The sequence below is a fragment of the Rhinolophus ferrumequinum genome, chromosome 10 (genome assembly GCF_004115265.2).
Source record: "Rhinolophus ferrumequinum isolate MPI-CBG mRhiFer1 chromosome 10, mRhiFer1_v1.p, whole genome shotgun sequence".
NCBI classification, from domain to species: Eukaryota; Metazoa; Chordata; class Mammalia; order Chiroptera; family Rhinolophidae; genus Rhinolophus; species Rhinolophus ferrumequinum.
In genome coordinates, this window is record NC_046293.1 from 35,403,529 (window position 1) to 35,417,805 (window position 14,277).

Genomic DNA, 14,277 nt, shown 5'->3' on the forward strand with positions numbered 1-14,277 from the left:
ATACAATGTGATTTAGTGGTTAGACTGTCATCCATCATTAACAGAAACAATCCCCTACTATGGACCAAGCCCATTATTAGGAAGCAGAGGCACAAATAATTGAACCAAGAACTCTTCATTCTGCCATTCACGTACTTACCATGATGGAAGAGGGAAAGTAAATAAGCAATGGTGACAATGTGATAAGAACTAACATGTTTCCCCGAAAATAAGACCTAGCCAGGCAATCAGCTCTAATGCATCTTTTGGAGCAAATATTAATATAAGACCCAGTATTATATTATATTACATTATGTTATATTATACTATACTATATTATACTCGGTATTATATTATAGTAAAATAAGACTGGGTCTCAGATTAAGTTTTGCTCCAAAAGACGCGTTAGAGCTGATTGTCCGGCTAGGTCTTATTTTGGGAGAAACGCAGTAGCAGAGATGAGTTTGTTAGCAATGTACACTAAGCCAAATTCTGACAAAGGTGTTCAGAGAAGGTATTGAGTCATAAAAGGTGAATACATATTTCTTAGGTAGATAAGACAGGGAACAGTATTTAAGGCAGAGGAAACAGCATAGGAAAAGGGAGAGTAGTATTAAAAATAAAGTGTTGCAAGGACTGCATGCAGTTTGACAAGATAGCATGAGACCATGTACCGTGGAGAGTGTTGGGAAAATAAGGTGAAGAGAAAAGGAAAAACGGTTGAGTCAGATTATATAGCTCTTGTGTACAATGCCGAGTAGTTTTGTGGAAAATAACAATGTTGATCTAATTCTAGCTTCCCCCTATAACGAGAACATGGACATATTACTAAGTCACAGTTTTTCATTTGTAAGATAAGAAATGATACCAATTCAGAGTTTTTGAGGGTGAAATGAGGTAGCTCACATAACGTTTGGCAGAAGGATCAGATATTTATGAAGGTCTCTCACCTCCTTTCCCCACAACAGCACTGGAGCAACACTGAAACAGTTTAAAAATCTTTTCAACAAAATATTTTGAATATTTAGGATATGCACTATTTTCACTCTTGAGTTTACTATAGGTATATAAACTGACAAATGGAGAATTATAGTAAAGTAAGGGTAATAACAGAGGCAAGTAACAGTTCTTAAAAAGATGAAAATGGTAATACAGGGAGTCAAATAACTCTAGCAACTCAGACTTGGATAGATGAGCAACAGAATTACGGATAGAGGGGATGGGATCAAGAAAAGGTGAGTTTTGTTTGTTGAGTTTCTAGGGGGAGAAGATGTAAATGTATCTGTAAGCTGAAATAGCAATTCCAAAGGGATATTGAAGGTAACATAGATGGTATTATAGAAAAGTTACAGTAAGAGCCTGTTGTAATCTATCTAAAATATTTTATTTTAAATCAGGTATCTAAAATTCTCATCAAGGTAAACTTATTTTTCACCTGCACTGTTAATTGAACCTAAAGTTTGAATGAAAATCAAGTTAATGTCTGAATCTGATCTAAATTTAAATACTGTTCTATATTTATAGATCATCCTTAGATACCTGGCACTTGAGAACACAGGAGATTTACAATACCTGTCTATTTTGGCTTTATTAGCTAAATCAACATATCTGGTTGTTGTGGATTTGTTTAAATTTAATGAACAGTGAAATACTCTTGAAAATAAAGATGAGGTGGTGACATTATTTCTAAAAGATCAAGAAAAAGAGAGTAAGAATATTGAAATGAGTGTTGTAACTGAACAGGGAAAAAAAGTAACCTGGACCTGTAGGATGTGACCTGAATTCTTATTCTGGCTATAACACCAACTTTCTCTCTCTCTCTCTCTCTCTCTCTCTCTCTCTCTCTCTCTCTCTCTCTCTCTCTCTCTCCTCTCTCTCTCTCTCTCTCTCTCAATCTCCCTCTCTCTCAATTTCTCTCTCTCTCTCTCTCTCTCTCTCTCTCTCTCTCTCTCTCAATCTCCCTCTTTCCTTCCCTCCCTCCCTGTCAAAAATGATAATAGAGGCCTAAAATGTGTCTACATTTCATTCCAATTTCTGTCATTTCACAATTAATTTGCTCCCATTTTTCTAAAACAAGTTTTTATTAAGATACCTTTCCAAGTTTTTCGTTTTGTTTTTGTTTTTGCTTTTTTGTTGTTTAGGTTTGTTTTTTTTGTTTTGTTTTGTTTTGTGTTTTAGCACTTTAAACTCAAACAGTTTAAGCCAAGCTGATTTTCAATTAAAAAACATTTGAAAATGTGATCATCACTGAGCCATGAGGAATTGACTTTAGTACAAAATTACTGAATACTACTTTAGTATTCAATATTTCAAAGGAACTTAGGCACACATGGGCTAAAGAGGAACATTAAATTATTACTGGCAAAATTCCCAATTGAAAGAAAGAGTATAACTAGTGATTAAGAGCACAGATTCTAGTTAAAGGTTGACTTCATTTCGAATAAGGACCCTGACAGTCACCCTGCGGCATATTAAATCATTGGTTTCCTCATCTGAAAATGGAGATAATAGGAAACAATATTTAGTTAATGTGTATGGCTTCCTGAAATGGGAATATCTATACATAGCAACCTTGGTTATAAAGTTTATGCAAAGATTAAATGAAGTGTTTCATAATAAATTATACAACACTACATTAACACATGATATGCACTGAATATATGCTACCTTTTTTCCCTCAATACGTCATAATTCATTCAAAATCCTAATATAGGAATTACGTGTCACGTATTATGACATTAAAACTCATTGTTGTTCCTAGCTGCTAGTTAAAAAATCATCTGATGGAGCACTGTTACTATCAAATATAAAATAACTATATTATATCCACCAGGTATTCTGAACTGTGAAGTTACTATGAACTTTGGCATGCATCATGTCATTTAAACTGACACCAGACAAATAAGAATCTTTAGCATCAGACCATTTTGATTAATTCCAGGTAAAACTTCTGATGGAGGAAAAAGATACAAACAAAAATACATCAATATATTTTCCCAATACTTACAACTGTTAAAATATTTGAATTAATTGTCTGAAAAAATCATCTAGCTGGGATAAGAGAGCCATTTTTTCTTCAATCCACATGCAAATCTAATTTTCTTTCTAACCATTTTGCCTCAGTGGCCTCCTATTGTATGACACACTGTTCTCCTGTAAGTTCTCAATTTCTGTTAGTTTGCAGTTGGCAGGGAGAAGGTCGGAAATAATACGGTCTTTCTATTGAAATCAGTTCGCCTTCCTCAACGAGAAGAAGCAAAGGCATGAATGTGGCATCCTCAAAATAATTTAGCTAGGGCTTAATGAAATTTTCATCACAACCTGCTGTTCATTTTAATGGACTTTGAAAAACAATGGGAAAAAATAGCTGGAGGGAATAAAAGATTTCTCTGTGGCATATATTTATGAACTTAACATTTAGTTCCATTCACCCTATCTCTGCTCCCCTATCCCCATATTGCTGCTCTCATCCCAGAGCTATAACAATGCTTTGTAGTTTTCCGAGTATACATTTTGCAGTTCTTTTGTTAAATGCATTCCTAAGTACTTTATTCTTTTAATGCTCTAGTACATCACAGAGGTACAGATCATTTGTTTGTCCTGTACACAGCGTCACTGTCCTGTTGCTTGAATGATGACAGGGTTTGGTGTCCATTCTCATATCCAACCTTACCCTTTGATTAATGGACTCTTTAAAACTAGTGTAACTTTCCACTTGCCGTTGAGACTTTTACACATTTCCCAAGATAATTTCCCCATTTTTCTCTCTTTGCAGTAAAATTAAAAAAATAAAAATCCTATTCCTTTTCTGTGGTCCAATTTTCTGCTTTGCCATTATTATTTCTCTTAGTGATTAAGATCATCACTTTACTGAAATACATAAATTGCTCCTTGATAAATCTCCCAGTTGTTATAGTTCTTAAACATTCTTACCATAGCAAATATCTTTACCAAGAAAAGTGAGTCTATTTACATTTCTGTGTACTCAAACTACGTCTGAAAATCTTGTGTGGGTAAACATAAAATGTATCTTAGTGGTTCTGCATTCATATAAAAATTATCTGTCTGGAACTCATGCTCTTAGAACTTGCCATATTCAATTTATATCCTAGTTTTCTATAAAGACTATCTCTGTATTTTCTCAAAATCTTTATGTTATTCAATAACAAGTCACTCTTGAGCTCAGCTTTTACTATATCTGCAGGGGAAAGAAAAAAAATGTTATAGGAAATGCAATAATAAAAACACTCTAATGTACACATGTAATAGTAATGTTTCTTTGTGTCAACTCTTCCTTCTGTGGATGTTGTATTTCTGCTTTTTTTCATGTGTAGTTACTAGATATTGTACTTTTCTCCTAATTCCCAATACCTCTTAATGTCTCCTGCTAATCAAATTAGGGGGCACGGTCTCCTGCCCACTTTCCTGTTGGAAATTATTCATTTGGCTTTGCCCTGTCATATACTTCCAAATTAGGAGTATGTACATCTACTTGGAAGGAAGTCAACATAATACACCGGGGGAATAGCAAGGTCATATACCAAATTTCCATAGTGGACATCATCTAAAGGTAACCCCCACCCCAAACTACTTTGTAAGACAATACATTCCACTGCAATCCTGGTTCTTCCTAGGCCTTACTCTTGGACCAGGAACACATTACAAACAAAAATTAGAAATTAACAGGGAAATACTTCCTAACTTATACTATGAAGCCAGCATTATCCTAATACCAAAATCAGATAAATACATTACATAAAAAAATGAAGAACTGGAACAGAGAATATACTAGATGAATTTGCAGCATCTTATAGTGCTACTAAGTAAAGAAGTGCTCAAAAATGAAACAAAACCCATAATAATAGTGGTATGTCAAAGTGACACAGAAGTCAATGGAAAGTGTTTCCAGCAGCCAAAGTTAGAATGATTTGAGTAACAAAATAACATAGATTGGATTATAACTCAAAGTATAAAATAAATATCCTAGAATCCATACTTATATAAATAAATTATTGAGTAAATTAATAAATGGGAGCATGGAGAAAAATTCTAAATAAATTATGTAGATACTCCACTATAAAGAAGGGGGAGCACAGCTCCCTACTCCTGAAATTTGGGTTGCACATAGCACGCTTTTTCCAAAGATTATGGTATGGAAAGGGGACAAGGGAACTTTACAGTGAAGAAATGTGACAAACACGGTATCAGCCAGCTGATCAAGGTCAACATCAATATTCATAAATCACGTAGGAAGTAAGTATCCTTGATATGATGTGACAAAAATGGTGTATCACTTCTGTGGTTTTCCTACCAAAACCTATAACCCTGGTTTAATTAAGAGAAAATCACCAGACAAATTACAATAGAGGGGCATTCTACAACATATCTGAACAGCATTCCTCAAAATTTTTAAGGTTATCAAAATCAAGAACAGTCTGAGAAACTGTCACAGCCAATAAGGGGCCCAAGGAGACATGCCAACTAAATGTGATGTGTTATCCTTGAAGGCATCCTAAAACAGAAAAAGCACATGTGGTAAAAACAAAGATATCTGAATAAATTGCAAGCTTTAGTTAATAATAATGTATTACAACATAAAATATGCAAAATACTTTTAAAAACAGAACATTAATCATGCAAAATGAATAGAGCATGTAAAAAAAAAGATTAAAAAATCATAAGGTTAAAAGATGGAATATCAGAAAGCTATGATTTTGAGTGATTTTTACTCTATTCCTTTTAATTTTGTTTGTTTGTTTAAAACAATTCTTATAGCAAGACAAATATTTTTAATATCAGAAAAATTTCCAGCATATTAAAAAAAAGGTTGTCTGGGTCCTCCTCAAAACCCCATTTTTTATCTCCATGAGATGGGAGCCAAAAAGTCTTTGGCTGATTAGATTATCGCTGAAATTCCTTCCAAGTGCAAGATCACCAGAATTGCATCAATTTTAACTAAAATCCATGTCCCAACTACGCATCTGGAATTTTAATCACCACATAACTCCCAAATATACTGGTTAATATATATTTTATGTCAGATATACTCATAATTTACCAGTGTCCTAACAACAGGCTAGAAATGAGTCCAACTCAGTGCTACATAGTACAAACGCAGTATAGTTTTGGTATAAAATATGTCTTTTTATGTCTCTGTTTTTTTGTTGGTTTTCATTTTCCATCTGAGTTTGAAATAGGAAGCATGTTCTTGTGTGCAATGTGGTATCCATGCTCAGAATGGGCACAGGTTAAACGGGATTTAGAAAACAGCTGTAACATAAAGGATGACTGTCAGGTATGCATAAATTATCCAACTTACATCAGCTGTTTCATTAGTTTGTTTGCTTTAATTTTAAGATTAGTCCATGTGCATATCACCTAAAGGTTACTATCAGTGACTATTAAAAGAGATTTAGAAGATGAAATCTTAAAAGAAAGGCACCCTGGACGTTGAACAAATGGGAACATCAGCATAGCTAATAGAGTTAGAGACTCATTTTTCATATATGCAATAGGCTTAGCCACATTAATTTTGGACTATATAAGAAACAGTCCTAACTATTAAGGTAACATAAGATGCATTCATATATAAATGCTATAAAATGTAACGAGGTTGTAAAATGGTCTTGGGGAAAAAATTAGAGATGAACAAACTGTACGGTAGATATTTGGCATGCAGGTAGTGACTATTCTGGGCTCTACAGCCAAATTCTATTTTTTTTCTTTTTTTCCAACTATGAAACATTTTTATTAGCAGTTCTAATTTCACATTCTATTAGTGCCTCAATTAATTGATGTGAAGCCATACAACACGTGCATTAATTAATAATTCATTATTAGGATACCTGCATACTATTACAGGCAATTCACTACTCACTGTGTTTCGCCATTCAAGACTGTTGACCACAGGGGAGTAAAAAGGAAATGGATGGATACTAATTAGGTTGATTGTTGGACAAACTACTCCACATTTGTGCCAAATTGAGATATGCCTATAATAGTACCTTGGGAACATAGAGGAAACCATTCCAGCCACAAAGTGTGCTTTCCTTCCTACGAACTGGGGAGGCCCTCCTGGGTAGAACTACTTCCCATTCACCTTGTAACCCCAGCCCCACACATAATAAGCACTGAATATGCCACTTATCTGATTGGATCTTTAAGTTTTCCTCAACTGCAGCTTATGTGTGAAAAGAAGGAAGACATCCCAACAGAAATGAATGACAGCAAAAATTGGAGTGGCCACACTGAAATGTTTCTGAAAAACTTCTACGCATCTTCATGGCTTTAGGTTTCTATGTTGTGCGATTTAACTTAGAGAGGATACGTCAAAAAAACAGAGTTAGCAGTTAAAACCAAACTCTTACAATGACAGCCACAACTTTCTTCTCCAGCCTTTTTACCTTCTGGCTCGTTTTTGATGAGCTCTTCCATTTTCCTCTGCTTCAAGGTGTCAACAACATCAGCTAAGCTGCCTTTGCGCCGTTCGGGAGTTCCCAGGGCTGTGCTGGACAGGCACTCGCCACTCTGCCGCCCACCTTCTTCTGCCTTCTGAGGTGAGGTAGATGAGTTGTGTGGGGCAAATGAAGACATCACTTTATTGCCATCAACTTCCTGCAAGAAGAAGCAAAGGGGAAAAAAAAATCTTTAAACTTCAGGGCGTTTTTAAATGGGTGACGTGACTTACTCAGCTGAAACATTAAAGAGTGAAATGTCACTCTGCAAGAGCTAAAGGATGAGAGAAATTTTGACAAAGAATACATTAACTCTACAGGCTAGCACGAGAGAGAGTCAAAGCCCAATTCATCGGAGCAATAAAAATATGGAAATGCTGTCCCTTAGACTGAGCACAAATGGCACTATAGACTTATACAAAGCCTATAGTGATGAGATTCACTTATATTTCTGCTTTCGTTTGAAAGTCTTCGATTTTCCTATGAACGTTAAATGTAGCAGTCATCTCTATTCAACCTCCTCATGACGTTGTAATGCTTAAACAACGTTACATATACTTTAATTTTCATTTTAAGTAGCCACCTCTTGTTGATGGCAGTCCTAAAAAAAAGAGGGTTCTTCACCTCCCTCTCATTCTTTTAAGAAAGCATCAGCCACACAGGTTATTCTGACATCAGAAAGGAATATTGCAGGTTCATTTCTGTTTATGTTGAAGATATTTCCAATTCCATTTGTTACCTCAAGCACTGTTTCTGTCAATACACTTTGACGTTTTGTACTTTAAGTCTCATGTGCCATATAAAATAGTTTCTTGAAGTCTTTGCCTCTTCATAATTGTATGTGTATGAAAATAATTTGTTTTATAATTCTAAAATTTAAACACATTTTTTTGGTGTTCCTTTTGTCATCATTTTCTTCACAATTTCTAGCACAACTCTGGCAATCTGTATAGTATTTGGGGTATATTTTGGATAAAAGGCAGTAAATTGACTTTTTTAGACAGTGTCAAGAGGAGTGATACTAAAATGATAAAGAGAAAAAAAAATTCTTTAAGGTTTTCCTTGTTTCCACAATCTTTTACCTACTTCCATAACCCTTTGACTTCCCACAAAGTAGAGCTCTTCTTAAAAATAAAATCAGTATCCTAAGATCTTTGAAGAAGTTAGTCTCCCCCAAGTATATTTCTTAATTCCACATTTTTGAAAGTTTCCATTAAAATATATTAGTTTGCATATATTTAATATTCAGAATAATATATCTGTGTTTACACATTTCTTCTATGTCTATTTAAGACATGTTAATAGGATCTATTGATCTCAGAAAAGGAACAAATCACATTGATTTGATATCTAATGCTTTTATGGCTAACGCTAACATTTTTGACTGACTTAAAAATATGCAAAAAAAACTTCATAAAACTGTCATTCCAATTTTTAAAAACAGATTGAAAATGCAGATGTCAACACAAATATAATCATAATCTGTTCATAGGATTTTTTGTTAATGGATACTAGCGAGTACAAGGATATTAGCTATGGTACAAAGATCAGTTTGTTGGGTGGAACCGAGGCAATGTGGAGAAATCAAAAGTAAAAAATGTGTGCTAACAATTTTTGAAATTATAATTCTAAACCCTAAAATAGTTTCCATTTCTTACAAACATTACAGAATATGCCTCTGATGATTATGATGTCTTGAATAAATATTCTATAGACAATATATCTACAGATGAAACTCACCTTATGAGGTACTTAGATTTAGAAACCAATATGCAAATGTAATAATTACAAGCCCCTACAGACTAAGTGAAAGTATACTTTTCAAATTATTTATTGAAAAACCACACATAAATAGAAGCAAATGCATAAACGCACATCACACACACACACACACACACACACACACACACACACACACACACACACACCAATCACACATTCAGTAAACTAAGGGATGTTTCTAAGAATGGTCCACAATACACATTAGCTCAGTTTAATGTGCAAATCAGAATATAGAAAATCCTCTGCATTCATTTCCTACAGATCTTTCTTCTCATTTATTTCCAGGGTCAAAGGCAGACACATCCCAGTTTTAGCTTCACTTTGAACATGTCTACTTTATACTCTGTTTTCATGTTATACGATGACAAAGTCTACAAAGAAGAGTTTGGTAGCTGAACTTCCCTTGCCGTCATTGAAAATTGCACACATCTTTCTGTAGCATCCCCAGCAGAGAGAATGGCACTCAAATTGTAAGCAATCGAGTCTATTAAAATATCAGAAAATATTTCCAATTAAAGGAAAATACTCATACAATAATGTCCCATTGTCCATGTCTCTAATTTTCTACTCCTTGCAAAGAGGAAGGATGTATTTTAAAGAGTATAACATATTTCACAAGTATTCTGAACTCAGTTACCACAACAGGATAAAAATAATTTAATTAATTAAGCATCACTGCTATTTTACGCAGGAATATTTATCTCATCACTCTTTCACCTGTCTGATTACATTTCAGCCTCCAGCACTGTTAATGCCTTTAACAGTTTTATGTCGTTAACAGATGTTTCAGTGTGGGACTCCATTGTTCATTTGCATGGTGAATAGCTTGTTTAGGAGTGCTGGCACAGTCTTCAGTCAAGGAAGCCCTATAGTTTTCAGTTTCTTCCTTAAGATTGCATTTACCATAGCTGAAATAAGGACTGCACGTTTCTCTTCACCTTGATGCCAAATGAACATCCAGAGGGTCCACTAACAAGCACATTAGTGGTACAGACCAGCAGTATATATTAAATTAAGTTTTATGAACTCTAAGGACAAGCTTCCATATTTTGCAGACGAGATCTCAGAACTCTTGATGTATGACTTCTAAAATCTAATGATAAAAACAGGGTTCTACACTTTTTGAATCAGGTTGATAATCTTTTGTTATTCTTGAACAAGATTTACTTAATCTTGCTTCTTTTGTCATCTTTGTAACCATAAGTCCAAAAAAAAAAAAAGGATCTGCCTAATGTATCTATGTGTTTTTTTTTAAATGCAATTTTGTTAATTAATTCTAAAGACAGCATTTTGCTATGAACACTTTGAAAGAAATATTATTTCAACCTTAATGTTCAAATTTTAGTTTGGATAATGTGGTGATTAAAAGGAATGAGCTCATTTGATAAAAGTGATTATATGTGACTCAACCAGATATCTATGTACCTTTTATTGTCCAACTGACATTTCATCCTTGACTTCTGGCCTCAAGATACTGATTATCATACTTACTTTTGGTCCTATAAACTGAAATTAAATTCATACAAAGTAGTAAAACATTACATTTAATAGTCAATCTATCAGACTATAATTGCCAAGAATAACAAGCAATATTTACTGAATATTTACTTAGTGTCAGGCCCTGTTTTAAGTGTCTTACATGCATTAACTCAGTGAAGTCTCACAGCAAGCCTAATTATGATTTGTATTTCATAGCTTGAGAAACTGAGGCAAAAAGACTGAACAAATTCCTGAGATTATATGAATCATAAAAGGTAAAGTCATCAACCTCAACCTGTTGGGCGTCAGAGCTCTAGTTTTCAACCACAATACCAATAGTACCTTTCTCTTAAAGCAAAAACAAAATTCCCTGACTGTGCCTAAATCTGTCATAGCTATGTGTGAACCAGATACACTGTCTTCTTCTTAATAATCACGTAGGAAAATGAGAGGTTTTCCCACTACATGCTCAATTCCTAAAGAAAAGAAATTACATAAATGAATTGAAAGTGCTTAATCCAACTATATTCTCGATTTATAAAGCTCTTTTGATTCGAATAGCCACTGGTTATGTCATATTCAAAAAGATGAAACCTAAATAATTATTTACACCAAATACATAGATTTAACCTGTAAGTGGCTAATCAAATAAATGGGGTTTAGAATTTACGATTTTTCAATTTGTCTTTATAAAATGTGTGGACATCTCGAGCATCCTTTCCAGAACAATAAAGTTTTCAATGTAGGGGGGAAAAACAAACACTACAGGAGACTATTTTTAATTAGATCCTCATTGATGCAATTTCATTAATTGTGATTCTGCACAATATGAACTATAGATACCATGGAGAAAGTGCTTTGGTGCTGAACAAGTTATGACATGGTCACACTGTGTTTTCTAGGTAAGGGCTGTTCTTGTGAATATCATCAGGGAGGCAAAAAAAAAAAAAAAAAAAAAAAAAACCTGAAAAATATCTTAAAATCTGTATTATTTGGTTGAAATGGGTGCAGATAGTCAAAAGGTACAAAATTCCAATTATAAAATAAATAAGCCCAGGAGATGTAATGTACAACATGGTGACTATAGTTAATAAGACTGTGTTACATATTTGAAAATTACTGAGAATAGATCTTAAAATTTCTCATCACAAGAAAAAATGTCTAACTATGTGCATTGATGGATGTTAACTAGACATAAGGTGATTATTTCTCAATATATACAAATAGCGATTCATTATGTTGTATACCTGTAACTAATATAATGTTGTATGTCAATTATATCTCAATAAAAAGCTACATAATTTGGTTAATCCTTAAACTCTTTAAAAATTAAAAAAAATATCTTATTATAAATGTTTATTTTGAAACTAAATTATGCTACTTTGACTGTACTGTCAAATTAGATATCAAAATTAATTTAGTATTAATAATAGAAAAAATGGATAATTATTCCTTAAAATTCACTTATTTTAAAAGTTTTCTTGGTTATGACAATTTTTCATTCTGCATGATACCCTAAACCAGCAATGCTTACTCCTCTTGGATTATACATCCCTTCATGATGGTTGTAGATGTTCTCCTAAACACACTCATGCAACTGTACACACAATTTCAGTTTTAGAGAGTAAATTCTCACATAGTTCCAGCTATGAACTCCCTTCATGAAATTACCTAGAAACTCTTAAAAACTTTGGATTATAGGCAGGTTCAGAAGCTCTGATCTAAATGTATAGCTTCCCAGAAAAGTACTATATACCCATGAATATATACAAATTAGATGATTTTTAAATGACCAATTATTTGCAAAAGAGCCTTACACTATGGATTTTGTCAACTTTTTATTTAGATAAACTTAAAGGTGTATATGTCAACTACTTAAAATTTCACTAACTAAGCATTTAGAAAGAGATCGATATTTTAATTATACCTTAAAGAATAACGCAATGAAGAAAAAAATTACATTATTTATGGAAATTGTCTTTTTACTCAGCAATCACCTTGTTGGTAATGCATGTATAAATTTGAAATGGAAGGCAGTACAAATTGCTAAATTTTATAAATGAAAATTATGAACTGGTACAACTTATCATTTTGACAAGTTGTACCAGTTCAATTTTCAAATATAAATTTTCCTGAAAACAGGATGTAAGCATATGAATATGAATACTGAGGCAAAAACCAACACTTAAAATTCTCTATAGAGAACACTAAGTCTTTCTTTGGTTAATATGATCAAATTCAATATTCTGGGAACAGGATATAGTCAGTTCCCAAGACCTATAAAGCAAAAGTCAGCACTTATAGACAGATCTCTGATGGGTGCCTGTTATATTTATAATTACTCCTGGTGTTAAAGCTATCCAACTTAAAATCTTTTCTAAACTTTAGGTCAAAAAGGAGCTTCCTAATGTGTATTTAGGGTCAGTGGTTCAAAAACAAGAAAACTAACAGAGACAGTTTTATCTGGGCAATTCCCATAGTCATCTACAGAGACAAAGCTTATCACAATTGGTCACCCTTCTATATTGGAAAAAAAGCCACCGATAATACCTTTGTAAAACTTGCTGAGTTTTATAAGGTCAACAATTCTTAGTGCCTGAACAACTACAAAGTAAACTAGTTGAGATTCCGGATATTAGATGAGTAGTTTACATATCTAGGGATGGGACCAGCGAGCTCTATACATGCATTATTTATTTATTTAATTTTTTAAGTTCCATAAGGGTTTGTGATGATTGGATACTCAGCATGGATGTACTGGCCTACTCTACATTGAGTGCAAGATGGTTATAAAAAACCAAAGTCAGTTTCTAAGGAATCCTTATATTTTTATATATTTCAACATTTTATGAGATTATTGAAATTCCCTGAAAATTAATACTTTAAATAATTAAAATAATTCAATTATCACAATATTAAAAAAATGGGTAGAAATTCTAAAATACTCAAATATGTACCTGTTGTATCTTTTTTGCTCTATGATCTGTGGAAATTTCTAATTCTATATTCTGCTCAGTTCTAACTTTTAAAGAATACTGTGGGTATTCTTTAGAGAGGTTCATCTGGCTCTGTAATGCAAACACAGCCCATTCTTAGGGAAGATCTAATATTCTAAACAGTGACAGGCCTTACCTAGATTAGGTGAAAGATTATTATTTCATAAAAATGGCTCCATTTATTTCAAATATAGGATGTAGTCCATATTTTTAAAGATTTCTTAATGTATTTTCAACAGTGAAAACAGAAAAAGTGAAAGCTGCTTGATGTTTCTTCAAAGCCTAAAAATATATTATTTTAAAGATTCCTTTGCTATGCAATAGCATGAAAATTCAGCAAAAGTCTAATGTGGTTTGCACTTTTTTTGCCAAGCACTGAGATGCAATGTTTGCTTGGCTCATATTTAATTATTGATCAGAAAACTAAATGAACATTTAAAAGTGCATTCTTTCTTAAAATGCATTCATGTGGTACTAAACAACAATAAAGGATGGACGATTTGCACAAATATGATTTTCAAATGGTTGCCCGCCAACCCATATCATTGTCATCACCCAGAAATATGTTACATGGTTTTGTCAGACCT

At 33.3% G+C, this 14,277-nt stretch overlaps 1 protein-coding gene across 3 annotated transcripts in view; it reads right to left on the reverse strand.

Annotated features, from left to right (window-relative positions):
* Positions 1 to 14,277, reverse strand: part of SOX5 (SRY-box transcription factor 5) — a 478,480-nt gene that overhangs the window by 277,087 nt on the left and 187,116 nt on the right. For all 3 annotated transcript variants that reach the window (XM_033118758.1, XM_033118759.1, XM_033118757.1), the window contains one exon: positions 7,383 to 7,593. In XM_033118758.1, coding sequence (XP_032974649.1) covers positions 7,383 to 7,593 — 211 coding nt within the window. The remainder of the gene's footprint in view (positions 1 to 7,382; positions 7,594 to 14,277) is intronic.